We start from the raw sequence: 21,628 nt of genomic DNA on the forward strand, positions 1-21,628 counted from the left end.
ACAAAACAACAACAAATATAACCTTGTTGTTTACCTTGAAATCAGAACTGACTCACAGCTGACCCTCTAGAGGGGTTTCAGAGATAGTAAATCATACTGGAGGAGATTGCCCACCTTTCTCCCACAGAGCAGCTCGTGGATTTGAACCTCATGTCTTTGGGTTGACTGCACAGCTCCTTATCCGCAAGCCACCAGAGCTCCCTAATTAGAAATCATAGGGTCCTGGGAAGTTGCATCACAAAGGCAGCTTCATTAAGACTTCTGCTGCTTGAGGGCTGTCAGGATCCACACGTTGATCATTCTGCGTATCTACTCTTGCCTTCCCATCATTGAACCAAATCATTTTTTAAGTTTCACTGCTCTGGTTCCTGCAGCTGCTAACACATATTTCTAAGTAGCCTTCCATGCAAATAAATAGGTCTAAGCTACTGTTGAGGCATAAATGCAGGTGGTGTGTGGCCTCTGCCTAGAGGCTCATCCCCTCCACCCTCGCCCCTGGCATTCTCCCAAACCAGCCTGCACCCATGGAAGGACATGGGTTTGCACTAAGTGTGTTTGTGTTCAGGAGGCCCATTCTTGATGATCCCCTGATCATGGGTCTGATGCCACACCAGATGGTCAGCTCGGGGGGGCTGTGCCCAACCTGAAGACCCAGACAGAACATCACGGACTGTCAGGCAGGGGAAAGTCACCCAGCAGACACAGAATGCTTGGTGGGGGAGGAGGTGGGAAACAACCCACAAAACCTCCAAAGAACAAGCCTGCAAAACTCGTCATTGCCATGGGTTTGGACCAACTGCTAGCTAAGCCTCTACTGAGTGGATGTTGCCCACCTGTCCTGCAAAGCTGCTGGTGCATTTGAACTGGCAGAGACGTGTGGCTCTGGGGTTAGCAGCGCAGCCCCCTATGGACAGCACCACCTAGGTCCTTCTAAATGGCTGCACACTTGGCCTGCCCACAGCATCTCAGAACAGGCACTAATCCCCTCACTCCACAAAGGAGATGTGCTGAGATGTAGAGAAAGAACTTGTTTGCTAACAGCTTCTAAGAGGCAGTGGAGCTCTGGTGGCTAAGTCTGTAGGGAGGTCCACTGGCAACCCAAAGTCACATGGTTTGAATCCTCCAGCTGTTCTGAGGGAGACAGACGTGCATTTCTGCTCCCATGCGATTTACAGCCTCTGAAAACCTGTTGGGAGGTCAGCTATAAATAAATAGGTCCTGACTGATGGCTGTGAGGCCATGAGGTTGTGGGGGTGGATTTCTCTTTAAGAGAGAAGGCAAGGTGTGCACACTGATGGACCTACTTTATTTTGTCTTTTTATTCTTTCCAGTTTCTCACTCTAATTCTGGTCTCTTTCCTGCACCTTCACTATCTGCCTTCTCCTTCTTCTACTTCTTCGCACCCAGGGTTTAGATGGAGAATAATTTCCCAGCATCATCATACTGGTTTAGTGATTGACTGAACTCGATGCCGTCAAGTCGGAACCAAGTCATAGCTGACTCTGCCTGTGGATTTCCTGGGCTGGGAAGAGCCCGCCAGGAGATTGTCAGTCTTTCTCCAGAGGAGCAGTTGTTGGGTTTGAACCAGCAGATACTGTCTTTGGGTTGGCAACATAACTCTCTAAGGACTAACATTCTCCAGCTTGTTTCCTTTTAATTCTCAAAGAAAACTTGATGCTAGCATTGATTTGATGCTCTTTCTTTTATACCTTCTACTCAACAATCCCAAGCATGCCACCATGCCAAAAAAGTCCTTTTGATTTCTTTCTCTTTTTCAACTTTCTTGACAATCTAACAATCAAAAAGAAAGTCTAAAAAAAAGTCTTTTTCGTAACATGTTTAGGTATATGGCTATAACATATATACTTTGTGTGTATATAGGAAACATATATATTTATATAAAATATGAGTCACAGGCGACTCAACATCACCGTATTTTAAAAACAAGGAATATTTAAGTGCCCAAGTCTCTAAAAGTGTCACTAACAGCTGGGTACCCCTAGGCGGCGCACCATCTCACAAAATAGAAGTGACAGACTGACAAGCACGTGCCTGAGAAAGGCTCATTCTAAGGGTGTGGCCTCTCAGAAGGTCTTTTTCCCAAGAACCAGTTTAGGTTAGAAACTGTTAGAAACCCTGTTTTATTCAATAGTCTTTGTAGAACCTCAGCCCTGAGTCTAAAGCTGTACGTATCTAAAATTTTCAAAACGGAGTGAGAGAAGGAGGGACATGCTCTTGAACAGACAGACGACCTTTCCCCTCTGTGTACCCTGGGTGAAGAGCAGCCGGCAGAAACGCCCTGCTAGGATCCTGGCTGTGATCTGAACGAGCCTGAATTCTGGACAATGTCTCTGGGCTCGCCTATCTGCAGGACTATAACCCCTGCAATCATCAATTCATTTCAGGATTAAAAACCACTGCTTCTGTCCAGCAGATTTCCACTTGGAGTGACCTTGTAAGGAGCAGTTGTCCCATCCAGTTTTTGTTTTGTTTTTGTTATTGTCATTGTTTTTTTTTTTTCCAGAGTACAGCAGCAGATGGCCACATCTGTCTTGTGCAGAGACTCTGTATGGCTGCAAACTATGGTTAGTAGAAGAATGTGATAGCCACAGGGAAACTTTTAAGGAGTTAAGTGATGTGCGATTAACCTTGGAGAAACTCTAGTCATTAGTCCAGGAAGATAAGAATAGTAATTTTTTATATAACATGGGAAAATCTTAAAACAACCCTGTAAAGTCGACATTGTTGAGAGGCATCAGGATGATTCTGACTCATAATGATATGTGTGACGGAGAACTGCCTCCTTGGAGCTCTGCTGTGGTTGTGTATCCTTCGAGTCAGAACCTCTCACGGCTGACCCTCCAGCAGGCTTTCAGAGGCAGTTAATTCCACCAGACAAGTTTGCCAATCGTTCTCCAGTGGAGCAGCTGGTGGTTTCTAACCATGTGAGTTTGGGTTGGCAGTGTAATTCCTTACCACTAAACCACCAGAGCTACCTTAGAGTTTCACTAGATTGCAATTTTGATAGAGCTGGATCTGCAGGTTTTTCTCCCCAGAAGCCACTGGAGAGACTGGAAGCAACCTTTGTCTTGTTTCTGAGTGGGTAAACTTGCACCTCTGGAAAAGAAGATAATAATAATAAATTTGTCAAAGTAGAGAGACACTTTGTCCACTGCCTTCGAGGTGGTGTCCTTGTCTGAAGGTTAGACAATGCTAGTGACCCTCTTATCCCCACAAGAGAAAGAAACTAAACCGCAGTTCCCGGGAGTGAAGAACTTTCCAAGTCTCTGCTAAGTTGGCTTAGGTCTCCCCCTTGACCTTTGGACGATTTGTATCTGCAATGTGGTTTTAGGGTGAAAAAAGTTTAAGGAAAGGGACCAAATAGCCACTTCTATTTTTTTTTAATTTCTTTATTTTTCATTTCCATGAACATCTACAGAGATTTTGGAATTCCATTCATTCATTGTTGCACTTCTATTTTAAAGCCAGCGGCTCAGAACAGGCAGTCACTTTTTAGGGGAAAGGGGACTGTCATTTCTAGGACACTCTGTTGCAAAGCTCTTGCAAAGTTGAAAGTCTGGGAGCGCCAGGCCTTAGCTCTGCCCCAAAGGCCAGGCGGCTGGGCTGCCGCTGCAGAGATGTGGGGTCCCCAGGGGCTGCTCACCTCCTGTGTCGGGCTGGGGATGGGGTGGCTCTGACTGTCCGAGTGTGTGTGTGTGTGTGTGTGTCCGCGGGGGTGTGTGTCTTTCTGTGACGGCGTGTGTCTGTGCGCGCGTGTGCATCTGTGTGTGATGACTCCTTGGACTCTAACGACTGGGTGTTTCCTTGGGAGTGCCGCTGGTCAGCGGTCCAAGAGAGGAGTTGCAAACTTTTTTCTGGCTACAGGGGATGAAAACAGAGGAAGTACACAGAACTTTGAGCTTGTAACGGGGTGAAATTAACACTGGCCAAATCCACACGGTAACCAAGTCCATTCAAGTCGGCCCTTGAAAGCTGAAAGCCATGCATGCTAACAGGAAAGTGGCAATTTAAAAAGGCATGAAGGGGAGCAGTTTTAAAAAGGGGGGAAGGGGGGCGTTGTGGGCGCGGGATTGCTTTAAAATCCAGACGAGAAAAGGAGGAACCTCTGGGAGGCCTGGCCTGTCTCCAGGCTCTTGGGGCTTTTAACCTACTGCGTCTTCCACGCGCTTTACAGATTGCAGGCGGCCTGGCTTTGCTGGCTTTTCTCTTTGCCCGGAGGCTGTGGGGTGGGGGAGGACGCCTTTCCTGAGAGTTTTGGGTCCTGTGAAAAGAAGGCGGAAGCAACCAGCTGGGCCGCTGACGGCGCACCCAGGTTCCTATCTCTCCTGTTGTTATTTGGATGGTCTTTCTTCACACCCAACGGGGCCAGCTTCCCCTCACTCACTGAGCTTGGAAAGGCTCCTGGCGACCACCCCTGCCCGTGCTGACTCTCTGGCATGATCCTTCCCCAAGTTCTTCAGCCAGCATGGAGCAAACTTGATCTAAGTGGTGGAAGAAGGAGACAGCTTGGAGTTTTTCAGGCGGACAGAAATAGCCGCTATGAGTCTTCCCGCACCGTGGACAGGGGCCAAGCAGAGCTGAACTGGACATGGTCTGGCGCCCAGGCTTCCTTTGGCGCCGGCGATTTTGCCCCCGGCCCTTCTTGGTGGGCTTGGTGGTGGCCATCTGTCTCTTCTACCAGACCCTGACCCTCAGAGGGACAAGGAAGCTCACAGCTGCTGTCACCGGGGTGGCCCCCCACACCCCCACGGATGCCCAGGCAAGCAGATGCCAGAAGGCGCGCTCGGCTGACACTCGGTGCTTCCCTCTCCCCAGAGACCTGCACGAAGTCAGGAAGGTAAGAGGCTCCGAAGCTGCCCTCAGTTTTTGCAAAGACAGCAGGCGGCCGCTCTGTCCTTTCTGTCAAACTAAAATTAACCTCCATGAGGTCTGAAAGGCAGCCAGGGTGCGCAGAGCCCAGGGGCAACTCCTGACTGTGAGCCACGGGGCACTTTAGCTTTTCATACTTCTGCCGTGGTCTGGCATTTCTCTCCCTTAGAAAGCCACTGCATTTGAGTTGAATGATTTTGGAGGTGAGAGGGCTGTGGCTTAATTCTAAAATAGGAGATGTCCAAGAGAGCAGAGATGACCAGTTCAGGAACAGAAGTCAGATCAGAGTTAAACTCAATGAGCATTGACTGCCTTCCTCCTAAAAGTAGTTGATACTCATCTCCACATCATACTAAACTCAAGGTCACACTAATATTCCTTTCAATGAAGCGTTAATTTTTTTTTAGCTGGTGAATACCCCCCTAAAGTACATATTTTTTCCCAAGGCATTTGAAATCATGATATGCTTGGTTTCTATGAAACACTTAGCACACTGCATTTTATTGCTTCTATAATTAGAAATATGTAGATTATTATGTGTTATACTTTTGTTATTTTGGTTAACTTTACTAATCTTACTCGTCAACAGATAAGAAACATGCTGTTATGTACCTCTAAGTCAGAACTAAGCCATAGCTGACCCTTCAGAGGCAGGAGATTGCCCCTCTTTCTCCTGTGGGGCAGCTGGTGGATTCAAACTGTATACCTTTGTGTTGGCAGCAAAATTCCTTACAATTAAGCCACCAGAGTTCCCAAAGCAAAGCATTATACAGGATTTCTATTTTAGTCATTTTTGTTCATGACTGCCAGTGAAATAAAATCCTTTGAAACAGACCAGTTTAAAATCAATCTCTCTTTCTCTCTCTCACTCTCTCTCTCTCTCCTCTAGCAGCAAAGCCACTACATTCTATGCTACCACAACTAATGTAATAGTAAGCTAAGTTAGGAATCAGTAAGTGGCCTCTTACATCTACAGCTGAGTTTGTTAAATCTGTGAGGACACTGGTTATTGTCTAGAGCAGAATTTCCTTTTAAATACCACCACTGCTGCTCAGTTCTAGTGTTGGCAGAGAGTAATGGACATACCATGAGCTGCTAGAACAAATGAGTCTGCCCTGGGAGAAACAGAGCCAGAGTGATGCTTGGAAACCAGGGTGGTGAGACTTTTTCATGTCCTTTGAAAATGCTACCAGGAGAGACCAGTGCCTGATGAAGCAGGCACCACTCTGCTTTTGTTTGGCAAAGGAGAGGGTCAGCGAAAGACATAAAGACCCTTAGTGAGGTGAATGGACACAGTGGCTGTTACAGCGGCTCAAGTGTAGCAGTGCTTGTGAGGATGGTGCAAGAAGAGGGCAGTGTTTTGTTCCATTATACGTCCAGTCGCTGGGAGTTTGAACCCAGCTTGAAGGCACCAAGTCACAACAGCAACACGGCCGCTGCTAGTACTGCTAGTACCATATTACCACTGTCTGGAAATATTTTTACATTTAATTTTAGGCTCATAACACCATGAGTTAGGTAAAGTAGGTGTTATTGTGTTCATTTACAGCGACCATATGATGTGACTAAAATGACTGATGTTCCAAAGATGTTGAGGTTAGCCCCCATGGGTTAAAGTACGATGACATGGTTCATTCAAAACCTCAACCTCAGCCTTGGTTGAGTCCAACCCAGAGTGGCAGTATAGAACCAGTGGAGAGCTATTCCTGCAGTTCCCAAGATTGCAAATCTTTACAGACGCAGCCAGCCACATCCTTCTCCTGTCCAGCAGCTGGTGGGCTTGAACTGCCTGCCTTCAGGTAGGCAGATGAGCATTTCCCCTTTGTGCCACCCAGGGCTCCTCTTGTTCATCCTGGAGAAGAGAAATCAAGCCTCCTGGTTCCGCCCAGGGGCCTGCTGGTCTAAATGGAAGTAAAGGCAAACTTCTTCTGATGACTGGGGAACCACAACTGGAAGAACTTATTAAAACCCCAAACACTATTAGGTTCAAGTAGAGAAAATTTGCAAAATGTATAAGTGAGTAACTACTTGTTTTCTATGCGGCAAAAGGAAATCTTGGTCTTGAAATCTCCTACGACCCATAAAAGCATAAAAGCATTTAATCACTACAAGCTATTCTGGATGGAACTGCAAGTGTGAATCAATTCTAGTTGCTATGAAGTAATTGAAAATGGTGTAAGTTTTGTTCATTTATGTAAGCATTAACTTAGTTTGCAGTTGTATTTTTCTTCTTTTTTTAATATATCAGATTTATGAGGGACGTAAAACGTGACCATTGAAATCCCTTCTTAAATTTTCTAATACTGATCAATGCAATGCCTTTGAAGTCATGGAGATAGTGTTATTCTTCCAATTCTTAAAATGTTTGCTAAGAAGTCTGGGGGAAAAAAGATTTTCTACAGTCTTTCTTATTCCTCTATTTGACTTTACAAGACTCTTGTTTTGCTTGTAACTTTAGGCATATGTTAACTGTTATTGCAAGCTGCCCCAGAAAATTCCATTTCAGCTTTGGCTCTCTGGCTACTCATAAACCATATGAAAGTTATTGGCTGCTTGACTCACATATCCAATTTATAATATTCTTTATGAAAAAGAAATGCCAAGCATACGGTTTTTCACCAAACTGTTCAGTCAGAAGTATTTTAACCATAAGCAAAGATCTAAATTTACAAAGCTAGCTGAGAAACTTGGTGATTATTAAAGCTGAATTTCTAAATATTTATCATATATCTTCATTTTCTGCTTCACTTGGGCCAGTCTTTGGTCTAGTCTACACCCATTTTGTAATCGAGGTAGGCAGACGGTAAACGAAAGATGCAGGTTGAGACTGACTAACTCAATTATGAGTTAATTCTTCTACTGTAGATTACAAAAAAGAATCCGTTACGAATCCAGTTTTAAATGAGTTAAGTACTTGTCCACCAATAGCTAATATATACAAAAAAGAAATGTCTTTGGGATAAATATATAGCTCATAAAAACAACTAGTTCTGGAGCTGATATTTTTAAAAATGTGAATAAAAAATGATATGCTACAATTATTTTTCATCAAGATCGATAATATAACTTCTAAAAATTTTATAGATCTTGCATGATTTCTATCTAAAAAATTAGTATTGTGTTATTACTTTTGTTGGAAAACCAAAATATTCTGTCATTAGGGCTTTTTTTTTTTTAAGATGAATCCACTTATTTTGGTCTTAAGTATATTTTAAGACTTCTCCAAACAGCTGGCTTTGGCCCATGATTCCTGGATCTCAGAATGCATTTGAATGTATAAAACATACAGTTCTCTGAAAAAATCGATGATTTCTTTCAGTTGTTCAGATCTTGAGTCAGGTTCTGAGAGTGACTAAAAATATTTGGAAACCCGTATTTCAAGCTAATTGTATAGTTAAAGTTATGTGTAAGTTGTATCCAGGATGTGTAAGTATATAGTTTAGATTTATAAATCCAAAACAGGGGCAAATAAATTTTTTATTAAAAATTTCAAATGTGGACCCACAAAAAGGTATTTTTAGTGAATATGGTAATATCTGCTGGGATAAACTTTCTGAAGTCACTGAACCACGAGTTTTTCTTGAATTATAGCTTTGAAGTGTTCACAAATAAACAATAAGCATCTGCTTAACCTTTTGTTGCAATTCTTTCTAAGGGAAGACCTTATGCTCTTTATCAGTATGGTAATGAGTTCTTATAGCAGGTTATTCTTGAAGGTGCTAAGTATGCCCTTAAAACTTTACGATTGGGATCTGGTTCAATGTCTAAAGCTGTTTTCAGTACAGATTGAGATCATGGTATAGTAGATGCCAATTTTCCATAGGGAGGAAGAAGCTGTCAAGGAGATCTCAAATCACAGAACAAAACCCTACCCAGTCCTGCACCGTCCGCACCCTTGTTGCTATGGGCGAGCCGTTGCTGATGCTGGGGGTCAGTCCATCTCCTTGAGGGTCTTCCTCATTTGAGCTCCTCCCCTGCTTTGACAAGTATACTGTCCTTCTCCGGAGACTTGTCATCCTGATAACATGTCCAAAGTCCATGAGGTGATCTCTCCATCTTCATGTCCAAGAAGCAGGCGGGCTGTTACTCTTTTCAAACAGATTGGTTTGTTTTCCTGGCTTTGATCAGTATCCCTCGCCATCACTGTAATTCAGAGGCATCTTTAGGTTTCCTTATTCATTGACCGGTTATCTGGCTTTCATATGATTAAGAGGTGACTGAAAAGTACCTTAAATTGGGAGGAAGTACTCTCCTTCTTTATGGCAAGATTGCAATTCTCCACCCCCCACTCCAATTTGTACTTTTAAAAAGGGTCTTTCTGAGCAGATGGATTTTATCGTTTCTTCTGGGTTTTCTGTCAACATTGGTCGCTTGCATTTGACTGACAAACTGCCATGTCTTAAAGTGATTTCCATGTAACATACAACTACAGTTGTATTTTATTCATTGAAGTCAGTCACTTGGTAGATTTATTTATTTTCATGGAATCTAACACTTGGTTATTTCCTAACACAGGAAGCACGTTAAATTATAAGCAGAAACAATTGAAGAAAATGCCTTGGTCTAGGCTGCGCGAGTGGAAACTTTGCTTTTTGTGGAATAAATGTATCCTCACCGTGACCATGTGTTTCTGATTATCCCCTGTTGCTGCTGCACAGTGAGAACTAGTATTTCTCTGACTGTTGTGTGTCTTTTCTTCCATCTCTCATTGCCTCTCCCTCTTTTAAATGACTCTTTAGTAAGAGTGATTTCTACTTTCCTTAAAGTCCAGCCAGTGGGGATGATTTTTTAATGAAAATGGTGTAAATTTCATTTGCTGTTTCTAAAAGTGAATATATACTTAAGATTTGGGGAAAAAGATCTTGAAAACCTTTCCTTCTCAGAGCCTAATATATTTTTATAAGTGATTAGTGATGGTACAATCCCAGGGATGCAAGGGTGGTGACTGGAAAGGAGAAGGAAGGAGAGCGAGCGTACGTGGATGTATTTATTGTTGGGAGATTTACTCAAAGAGACTGTCTTTCACTACTGCTTCTTGAAACCAGCATCAGGGCGGAAAAGTCAGGAAATACGGGTTGCCTCGTTTCTGTCCTTTGTTGGTCCAAGTCTGCCACATGCTGCTTCTTAGAAGTGTCACCTGGCTGCTTGGGGCCACCACTGCAGAAGTCAGGGACTCGGTGTGTGTGGTTGGCTTCTCCTTGTCAATCAGTCCGATGCTCTTCAGCTCCCACAACTGTGGGGTCAGAGGTGGCAAAAGCAGTGCCTTTAGTCTTATGATCATAGCAGAAAGCCAAGTTAATGCCCACCAGGGAAGAAGGTAAAGCAAAATTACCTAAAAATTAAATCTTTTCTTTTTTTAAAAAAATAAAGATCACAGAATTAAACTACACAAACACTCAATGCCGTAGAGTTGGTTCTGGCTTATGGTGGCCCTGCATTGGGTTCTTCAGGCTTTGAACGACAACTGAACTTCATCTGAGATCTAAGCAATGAATAAGGGTGACAGGAGAATTGATATCTTCAGAGAAGAGTACTGATTAACCCATGGACTGCCAAGAGAACATGCAGGTATCTTGGAGAAAGTACAACAAGAGTGATCCTTCAAGGCAAAGGTGGTGATGCTTCATCCATCTTTGGGCATGTTCTTAGGAGAAGCTGTTCCTTGGAAAGCAACATCATGTTTGGAAAGACAGAGGGTCAAATAAAGAAACGCAGACTCTCAATGAGGTGGACTGACAACGTTAACTGCAACAGTGGCTCAAGTGAATCGGGGCTGATGAGGATGGTTCAGGATAGGACAGGGTTCAAATCGTTGACACAGTAACTGCAACTATGGGCTCAAGAGTGTCAGGGCTGATGAGGGAGCTCAGGCTAGGATGGGGTTCAGATCTATTATTGATAGGGTTGCTCTGAGTCATACTTAACTTGATGACACCCAACAGCAACAAATCACAACCAGGCGAGACTGCTACCTCTCTCCCCAAGAACATTAGTGGATTTGACCTACAGGAGATGCATGGCCTCTGGGGTAGCCACCAGAGCTAGCTATTCTAGCATCTGTTGTTAAGTATCAATTGATCTCAATTTATAATTACCTTATAAGACGAAGACGAAGCACTTAGAAGGTGTTTTGGACTGTAAATATTACAGGCTCAGATCACCAAGTCTTTCACCCAAGAAGCCTCTGTGTTAGCAACCCAGTTCTTAAACCACCATAAATATATGAAGGTATTTTCTTTCTTGGGAACTGACTCCTCTTTCTTTAAATGAGAAGTTTACGACTATTTCACTGAGACGTCTCCTCTCCAAAGGGAGAAAAAAAATAATTCCATCTTGATCTTTTTCCACTTCTTCTTTTCATTAATATATTCTTATATTTTTAAATTACTTTTTTGTAAACATTTATTTAGCAAATTATATGCACTAGGCACTGTAATCCATACTGCAGATGCAGAAATAAAAACCACAGGGAGGTAGAGCAGGGGATAAAGGCAAGGCTAGGAAATTGGGAATGATGAGGTTTGTTTTTTTTTTTAAAGTAAGAACGATTTAGAGCGGAGACCTCTGGTGGCCTTGTGGTAAGAAGCTGCCCTGCAATCCCAAAGGCACACAGATTGAGTCCACCAGCTGCTCCACAGGAGAAGGATGGACAGACTCCTCCCATGTGATTAATTGCCTCTGAAAACCTGCTGGAGGGTCAGCTATGGATTAATTTTGACTCAATGGTACACACCAACCACAATAATAGAGGAAGAAAAAGAATTACAAGCAGAAAAATTCACTTGCACAGAGAGAGAGAGAGAGAGAGAGAGAGAGAGAAAACGTCATGTACATTTGGAAGATACAAAATAGTTGCTATGAAGAGAGACAGAGAGACACACAGAGAGAAACAGAGAAAGAGAGAGGCAGATAGACAGGTGACAGGCTGACTATAAAGTAAAGAGGTCCGGTGTGTTTAGGAAATAGGAAAGGTATAATGATGCCATAGACAGGTCACCAGGCTCTGGATGCTGGAAATGGATTGTAAATGAAGAACTTGGATTCTGTCTTGAAGGCAACAGTGAAGAATTTTAAGTAAATTATGGCTTGAATACCCTTGTGCTTATGTTTTATGGAAAACATTCCTGGATGTTCTGTGCAGAGTGGACAAGAGGGGTAGAACTGAAGATCAGGAGAATACAGTAGGGAAACCTTTTCACTGTTTCAGAAGGCTGCTTCCTTGTCAATCTTAGCGTCTTCATGTGTTTTGGATCACTCTTTTTATTCTTTTCCACAACTGGTTCCAGGGTTCCATGCTAAATATCGTTGGCTTCAGATGTTTCTGCCGGCCTGCCCCTTCCATCAGTAAACATACTCAGAACTTAGAGAAGAAGCTGCCCATCTGTGTATCTGACAATAAGCCACTTGCCATTGAGTCAGTTCAGAAGTAGATCACTAGGCCTTCTTCCAGGACATCGCTGGTTTACTCAAACTTCCAACCTTTAGTATCTAAGCACTGACCCGAATGTGTGTACCAGCCAAGAGCTGTGTATACTGGAGGTTTCCCTCTCTCTGCTTCCCTGTGGAGGGCCCATAGCTGGGGCCCTTCTCGTGCACTCACTTCCTGGCTTCCTAACCTCTTGCACTTGGTCTTCCTCTACCGAAGACTCTCTCAGTGACTTTCTAGTTACCAGATCCAATATAGCTTTTCAACTCACATTCTTCCTCTTTGCAATACTTTACATTTTTTGGGGGGGCAACAACTCTTTCTTGGATCTTCCCTTTAGAATTCCATGCCACAGCAGGGTTGTTCTCTAATCCCCATGAATAGCTCTTGGTCACCCTTCAGGGTTCGTTTTTCTTCTCTAGAGATAAAGAGACATTTCCAAGCTTAGTTCCTTGGATTTTTAGAAATCTAGTCATAAGCTTCCTTAGCGAGTGTGTCAATTTTGCATATTGTTAATATGTACTGATAAACAATAATCTATATTGCTAGTTTGGGTCTTATTCTTGCTCCCTCACACCTCAATCGTCAGTTCCCTGTTTTATTTTCTTTGGGAGCAAATCAAAACTCTCAATAATGTTCCCTCATAATTTTTCATGCCTCAGAATAACTCGTTAACCTTCCAGTTCCCATTAATAGTGCCTGCTTCCCCCACTGTGCTCGATCCATAAATTTGAAACCTTTGGTCATCTTTGGTATTTCTTAGTTATTCTCCTCCCTCTTCCCTCACCAGATCTGTCTGGTTTGCCTTCTCACCAATGGCCAGACTTGCCCCTGAGCCAAATGGCCAGCACCAAATTAGAAAGGCCACAGCATTCTTGTCATCTTCCCAGCCCTTATTCTGAACATTTGTCTCTACTTAGCTTAGAGGCTGGTGTCCAGGCTGTTCTCCGTGACCTTGACTCTGTCATACACTCTGACATCTTTGTTTTATATGCTTCTTGCTTCTAGACATGATGTTCTTCTCTAATTTCTAATGTCTGCTTTCCATTTGAGAACTTGATTAACACTCTATCCTTTTTAAATGCTATTGAGAAATTTTAATAACCATCACCGTACCAGTTGTCATCAAACGTGTTTGTGACTTACATTGGATTCCACAATCTTTGCATGTTCTTTGGTTTTCTCAGTGCTTTCTCTCCTTTGCCACAGAACTGACTGTTTCAGGAGCCTAAATACTTAATCCCTTTATCAGCCTCCACATTTAAACTATTTATGCATAACTCTCATAATATCTCTGTTTAAAACCAAAAAAAAGCAAGGTACACAAGCTTTGAAAGTAAACCAATATGAAATAAAAATTTTATTTAAGAAGACAACAAAAACCTTCAGAGGTTGTAATAGCCTACCAGCTAGAGGAGAAACCACTTCCATTTCCACTGCGCACATCTCAACATCTCTCTCTATTCTTAAATCTCACTCTGCCTCTATCTCAAACCCACAAAATAGTTTATACATCAACATATTTTCCCTATGCTTGACATTTCCATATCTGCCCTAGTCAATGCTTCTAGAAATCTCCATAGTTGTTTAAAGCATCCCAAAGTCTATGAAATAGTATGCCTTTTGTGATGGGGGCCATGAGCTACCTCCCTAACTAGATGTATGCTTGCAGATCCTTTGTTTTTCACTAAGGAGATTTTGTATTAGATTAGATTTCATATTCTAAATGATGAGTATCAGAGGAAACAAGTTAAACATCATTAAATTTGACATATTTTTATTTGAGAAAAATGAAGCTTGCATGAGGAAAGGCCTCTCCCCAAATAGCATGTCAAGTTGCCAGTGAGGCCAGGAATGAACATAATTTGTGTTCTCTTACTAAACTAAATGCCCTCCATTCGTTGGGAGGCAGAAGAGTTAACCACATGGAGCTCTGGAGGCCAATGGCATCACTTGTTCATTATCTACCGTGGGCACATTTCTTGATTCCTCTAGACTTTAATTTTCTTAAAGACTTTCCCAGAGTGTTAAGGTGCAATGGTGCCAGTTTAAACATTAAGATGTGCCTGATTCAAACCATACTCGTTCCAATTGCTTCCTATTCATTTGAAAGGTGAATAGTGAATAAGGATGTCAGAAGAAGAATCAATGCCTTTGAATTGTGATGTTGAAGTAGACGACAGAATATCTCGTGTGACAGGAAAGCCTCATTGAGTCTCTCTCACTAACATCCAGGCACTAAGCTGCTGTCTTCTTATAGTAAAACGAACCTTTAGAATCCAGAGACAATGTTAAGAGTCTAATTTTGTTGTTGTTGTTGTTAAGAGTTGTCTAGTTGTAGGCGACTCATAGCGACCCTATGAAGGAGACTCCTCGACGCTTGGGTACCTTTCATCCTCTCTCCAGGTTCATAGGGTTTCCAGAGGCAAGCTATTATGGAAGTGGATGCCACTCCTCCTTCCAAGTTAGTTTTAATTGTGGAGCTCCACCCCACTCTCTGTACGCATTGGCTAGAGTCTAAAATGTGGCATAAAATCAGATCTTCCCATATGGAAGCAAAGCACTCGGCTCCCAAGTCTGAACTGTCAGCATTAAAGCAGGATACAGAGCTACTGTTGATAGGGTCACTATGAGTGGCAGGTGACTCGATGGCACATAGATAGCAACAACAATGGCTCTGGTGCACCTAATCCAAATCAGAGCCTTCTCAATTAATTCCTATGCATGTGAGAGTTGGTCTATGAATAAGGATGACAAAGCAGTCACTGTCTTTAAATTGTGGTGTTGGAGAAGAGTATAAGAAGAATATTCTATTAACTGGGAAGGGCAACTAGGGTGCTCTTTGGAGGCAAGGATGGTGAAGCTTTGTCTCACATACTGTGGGACCGTTGTCGGAAGGGGTCAGTCCTTGGGAAAGACATCAGGCTGGAAAAGCTGGAGGATCAGAGAAAGAGAGGAAGACCCTCAGTGAGATGGATTGACACGTGACTATGACAATGGGCTTATCAGAGATTATGAAGACGATAGGATAGGACAAGGTTCAGATCTATTGTTCATAGAGCTCTACAAATTGTCATTGACTTGAAAGCACCTACTAACAGCAAGCTTAGGATGTGAACAAGTCAGTGATAGGGAATGAAGGAAAAACCCTGTAGAAATATGTCCACATATGTTTATTTCCTATGTCCCTGCAGAGCAAATAAGAGCTCTGGTGGCACAGTGAATAATAGGTCAGACTGCTAACCAAAAGGTCAGAAGTTCAACTCTGCCAGCTTTTCCATGAGGGAAAGATGGGCCGTCTCCTCCCGTAAATACAGCCTCAGAAACTCAGTAGGGGGGGGGCACTAGTAGTTGGAATCAACTTGACATAGGGTGTTTTGGTTTGCTGAGAGTGGGGTTAGGTGGTTTATTTGCTGCTTCATTCCTAATATCTGCAATATTTTGAGCACTGAGTCAACATCTAACTAATAGACATTTAGTTAATCTAATTTCATCTAGATAGAGAAATGAATGATTGAAATTAAGACCCATGAAGGTCTAGAGAGCTCTGGTGGCTTAGTGGTAAGGAGTTGCACGGCCAAACTTGAGGCATGTGGTTCGAGTCCACCAGTAGCTCCAAGGAAAAAAATATGGGCATTCTCCTCCTGTGCAATTCACTGCCTCTGAGAAACCTGCTCAAGTGTCTGTCAGCTGTGTCAGTGTTTCATCACAATAACCACAGCCACAGCTTAAAAGTTCTACCCCAAAAACAGGAGGCTGGAAATGAGAAGAGATCCTACTTCTCTTTTCATTGCCTTCTCTGTTGCATCTGTCCCTAAACTTCTTCTCTTCTTCCTCCTGTACCAAGATCCCAAAAACTCTCTCCTGTGCCCTCTCGCCGACCTCTGGCTAATTTTAATCATCCTTTCATTCTCCTACATTAACTTTGCTTCATCTTTTATGATTTGTTTCTCTTGTTATCTTTGCCCCTTTTTTCTCACTGGGATTCTTAATCCTGTAAATGTTCTACAGTGTCTACCCTATTTGGAAAGAGAACACTCTTTTCTAATTAATATGCCTTTTTAACAACTTCCTTTTGATCCTGTTCACATCCTCAAGTTCCATTATTCCTGAACCATGCCATCTGGCTTCTATCTGAACACTTCACCAAAAGACCTCTTAAAAGATTGCTGTTAACTTCTTAATCACCAAATAAATGGATACTCTGCAATTCTCATTTTACCTGACTTTTGTAGAACTTGACGTCATTAGAGCCACTTTGTGAAGTCTCTCTACACCCTTGGTTTCCATCAGACTAATCAATGCAACCACAACTCTCTCCAAAGATTCCTTCTCGGTTTCTCTTTCCGCTTCCCCTTCCACTGGTTCTCTCCTTTCCTTTCACCTGCATCGTCCTCCCTGAACTGCTGTATTCCCTTTTGTGCTCTTACATACTTCAACGTTCTAATAACATCCAAGTCTGATGAATACAACATCGATGACCTTTCTTGACTCTCATTGTATATCCGATGCCTTTCCTTTGCATATTCCTTGAACATCTTAAATAAAACATTGCAAAAACAAAGTCACGGTGCATTCCATGAAACATCCTTATTCTATTTGTTTTGTTTTTTTCATTTCTAGTCTTCGTGAGTTAAATCAACTCTTTGAATCAAAATGACATAAAGATTTAATGTGTGAACTCTACAATCAGTACTTTTTTCTTTTTTGATGAGATTGTAGACCTTGAAAAAAATACCTTTATCTGCTTCAGGTGTTTTTTGTTTTTATTTGTTTTTTTTTTTCCTTCAAAACATTCTCATATCTTTTTTGACTGTTTATATCACCAAACTAAATTGATTGTTTCTTTTTTTCTTCTTCTTCTTTTTTCAAAGTCCCCTTTCTATGCTCACTACTATTGACACCAACTTGAGTGAGAATGACATAATTTCTCACCTGGACTTGATACCTTTCTTTTCTTATTGAGGATTTCCCCACCAATACATTCAACACAATATCTCTAGGTTGGTCTTTTCGGCATGCAAATATGAACATGGTGCTTTAATTTTTAATATACCTTAATCTTAATATTTTCTTTAATCTATACGTGAAAACATAATTTAATATTTTAACCACATGTCTACTCTCTTCGTCAGTTGTTCCCCCAACTCTACCTTTCACTACAATTGGTTCTTTTATTTCCTCAACTCATCAATTGTAAAATGCCATATCTATGCACCACAGTCACTTTTGCCTACCTGAAGAAACTCTTCTACTGCTACTTCTCCAAGATCTATGAGCCCTTTAGAGAACTTCCAAGGACAATTGCATGAGTCATTCTCTTGTTATTCCTAAGCTTTAGTCATGCAAATACTGTTGCATGCTTCATTCTGAACTTTTTTATGTCTGTGCATTTGTCTCCTCTAACAAATGGGTAGCTTTTTAAGGAGTGTGTGGTTTTCCTTAATGCATTGCCCAAAATATAATAGGTGCTGAACACATGTGATTTCAATAAAACTTCTCTAAAAGATGGTCAGTCTCCTCCATAACTTACAATGCCTCTGAAAACTTGCTGGAGGGTCAGCTATGGATCGGTTCTTATTCTATGGTGCAAAACAACAACAGACATTAACTAAATACTTCTCAATTTTGAAACACGTAGAAGAATTGATGCCTTTGAGCTGTGGTGGCTGGAGAAGAGTACTGAACATCTCAGGGTCTGCTAAAAGAACAAACAAATATGTCTTGGAGAAAGCACAGCCAGAATGCTCTTTGGAGGCAAGGATGACAAAGCTCTATCTTTCATAATATGGACAAGTTCCTAGGAGGGGCTATTCCTTGAAGAGGAACAAAATGCTCGGAAAGGCAGAGAGGGTCATCAAAAGAGAGGAAAACCCTCAACTAGGTAAACTGACACAGTGACAGCTGCAATGAGGTCTAGTGTGTCTCATGGAATGTGAGACTGACACAAGATAGAACAGGGTTAAGATCTGTTGTTTATAAGGTCACTATGAATCTTACTTGACTTGATGGCATCTAGCAACAACAAGAAGAATGGACGACAAATCTGAACCTTGCCCTATCCTGTGGCTTCTTAATTATCTCTGTCCTTCTTTTGGCCATTGTGACAATCCTGTGTCAACACATCTTAATGAGGGTCTTCCTCTCTGTCACTGATGCTCCAACTTCCCCAGCATGGTGTCTTTTCCAAGAGCTGGTCTCTCCTAACAACATGCCCAGAGTATGGGAGACTGAGTTTCACTATCTTTGCCTTTAAATTGTTATTGGAGAAGAGTACTGAATACCCCAAGGACTGCCAAAAAACCAAACAAATATATGTCTTGGGAAAAAGTGTATCCAGAGTGTTCCTTGGAGGTAAGGATGGTGAAAATGTGTCTCTCATGTTTTGGGCATGTTGCTAGGGGAGGGTTAGAGAGATAAATCATTCTTGGAAAGGTGGGGGATCAGCCAAAGAAAGGAAGATCCTCAATGGTATGGATTGACACAGTGACAGCAGAAATGGGCTTCAATGTGTCAGAGATGACAAAGGGTAGGATAAGGAGAAGATCTGTTTGTTGTCCATAGGATTGCTATGAGTTGTACACAACTCAACTGCACCTAACAACAACCTGTGAGATATGTATGTGTGTGTGATAATATATATATATGTGTGTGTGTTTTGTATATATGTATGATAACCTTGAGAAGAATGAGAATTCTTGATTGTGCTAATGCGAAACCTATACTTGGACCAGGAGGAAGTTGTCAGAACATTGCATGGGTCAAAATTAGGAAGCGAATGTATCAGGGATGCTTTCTGTCCCCATACCTTTTCAATCAGTATGCAGGAGAGATCACTTGAGAGGCTGGACTTTATGAGGAGATGTGTGGCATCAAGATTGGAGGAAGATTCATAAACCACCTGCTTTATGCAGACGATACAACCTGGCTTGCCAAAACTGAAGAGGACCTGAAGTGTTTGCTGAAGAAGGTCAAGGATTTTAGTCTTCAATATGGATTGGAGCTTAACATCAAGAAGCAAGGATTCTTTTCACTGAGCCAATTCTCAACATTATGGTAGATGGAGAAGACATTGAGGTTGTTAACAATTTTAGCTTGCTTGGCTCCACAGTCATGAAATTTCAGCTTGCTTTGCACCAGGAGTTAGGAAATTAAAAGACAAATTGTATTGGGAAAGTCTGCTGTCAGGGACCCTTCCAAAGTGCTACAGAGCCATGATGTCAGAGATTAAGGCGTGCTTGATCCATGTCATCATCTTCGCAATTGCTTGCTATGCATCAGAGAGCTGGACAAGGACTAAGAATGATAGAAAAAGAATTGATGCCTTTGAGTTGTGGTGCTAGAGAAGAATATTGAACATACCATGGACCACCAGGAGAACAAATAGGTCTGCCTTGGAGAGGGTGAAGCCAAGTTTCTCCTTGGAGGCAAGGATTTTGAAGCCCCATCTCACATACTTTGGGCATGTAGGCAGGAGGCCACATGTCTTTGGAGAAGGATATCATGCTTGGAAGGGTGGAGAAACAGCACAAGACAGGAAGACCACAGATGAGATGGATTGATGTAACTGCAGATTAGGTGTGTTGGGTCAGTGAGACTGGCTCAGGATAGGGCAGAGTTCAGAGCTATTGTGCATAGGGTTGCTATAAGATGCAGGTGACTCGATGGCACATAACAACATCAACAATAACACGTGTATGTGTGTTAAAATAATGAAATCTGGTGGTTTAGTGGCAAGGAATTGTGCTATTAACGCAAAGATGCTTGGTTTTATTTCACCCTCTGCTCCTTGGGAGAAATATGGGCAGTTATGTGATCTTTAGCATCTGAAAAGCCACTGGAGGATCAGCTCTGATTTAGTTCTAACTCCATAGAAATGACTTTGACTTTGGGTATAAGTGTTTAGGGTTCTAAGAATAAGAAAGCTTGGAAATCTCTGAACTAATGATCCAAAGACACTATTGGATTCTGATAATAAATGTATAGAGTAAGCTTCACATCAAATTGCCACCCTTGCAGGCCTCTCTTGCCTTTCTTACCCCATCCTGCTAATAGGCTCCTTCCTGGCAATCTCTTTCCATCCATCTGTCTGTCCATCTGTCCATCCGTCCATCCATCCATCCATCCATCCATCCATCCATCCATCCATCCAGCTATCATCCATCCATCCATCCATCCATCCATCCATCCATCCATCCATCCGTCCATCCAAACTATTACTTTTCCTAGTGGGGCTCAGCAGATGTTCTGGTCCATGGCCATGATTTCTTCTTTGTCAACCATTTAACCTTTCTTTCTAGTAAGTAATTTCCTTTTTAAAACAGATTTATTAAATTGTGAGTCTTTTTTATGAATTCTTACAAAAACACCACCACCACCACATATTTGAATGAGATTTAAAGGTATTGGTTTTAAAACCATTCAAGGCTTAAAATACTGTGGAAAATGACCACACTGTGACTAAGACAAAGGGAGCACAGGATGCTGGGAAGCCGGCGCTGACAGACGTGCTCCACACAGGGTTGCCACGAGCCTTCAAGTTGTACAACACACAGTATCTACAAAACAGTGAAACTATGATTGCTCAACAATGACACAACAACAACAAACAACAAAAATGCCAAAACAAACCACCCCTGCCCAAACCCCAAAACCTCTTATGATGGAATCTAGATACCTATGCTGTTATTGTTAGGTGGATTTGAAGTCAACTAGGATTCATAATGACCCTATAAACAACAGACTTAAAACTTGCTCACGATCCCTGACACACTTAAGGCCATTGTTACGGTTACTGTATCAATACATCTTGTTGTGTGAAGGGTCTTTCTCTCTTTTTCTGTTCCTCCACCTTTCCCAGCCACTAAAGCATTTACAGAATCTTAAATCTATGCACAGGAAGCTCTCATAGATGTTGTCAGCGAACTAACAGATGTGCAATTTTCATGGGATTAGTTAAGCTACCTGATGAGTGTTTAATGCCTGTAGATTTTCCTGAGATAGTTGATCAGCACCATGGTAAATGTTTTCTAATGAAATATGCGTATGAGTGAGAAAATGACACCTATTGAGTGAATTTTAAACAAATTCCAACTTGCTTAGGTTAGATGCATTTTAAAGAGGTCTTGCTGTAGCTGATATCTAAGCAAACAATGCAGACTTTCCTATTTATCAAGGAATTAATCCTTATATAGGTATTAGTCCATCCTGGTTGTTGTGTTTTGGGTTACTCCCCCCAAAGACAGTAGCAGGAGCTTCTTCTTTTCCCCCCTCTAAGCAATTCTGATTCTTGGTGGAATAGAATTGGCAACT

The 21,628-nt window shown here is 42.1% G+C and overlaps 1 protein-coding gene across 1 annotated transcript in view; it reads left to right on the plus strand.

Moving 5' to 3' along the window:
* Positions 1–4,609: 4,609 nt before the first annotated feature.
* Positions 4,610–21,628, plus strand: part of CPED1 (cadherin-like and PC-esterase domain containing 1) — a 354,996-nt gene continuing 337,977 nt past the window's right edge. Inside the window, exon 1 of the mRNA XM_006882700.1 lies at positions 4,610–4,858. Within this exon, the coding sequence (XP_006882762.1) occupies positions 4,610–4,858 (249 nt within the window). The remainder of the gene's footprint in view (positions 4,859–21,628) is intronic.

The sequence above is a fragment of the Elephantulus edwardii genome, unplaced genomic scaffold (assembly GCF_000299155.1).
Source record: "Elephantulus edwardii isolate Elephantulus edwardi_28Jun2011 unplaced genomic scaffold, EleEdw1.0 scaffold00022, whole genome shotgun sequence".
Classification (NCBI taxonomy): Eukaryota; Metazoa; Chordata; class Mammalia; order Macroscelidea; family Macroscelididae; genus Elephantulus; species Elephantulus edwardii.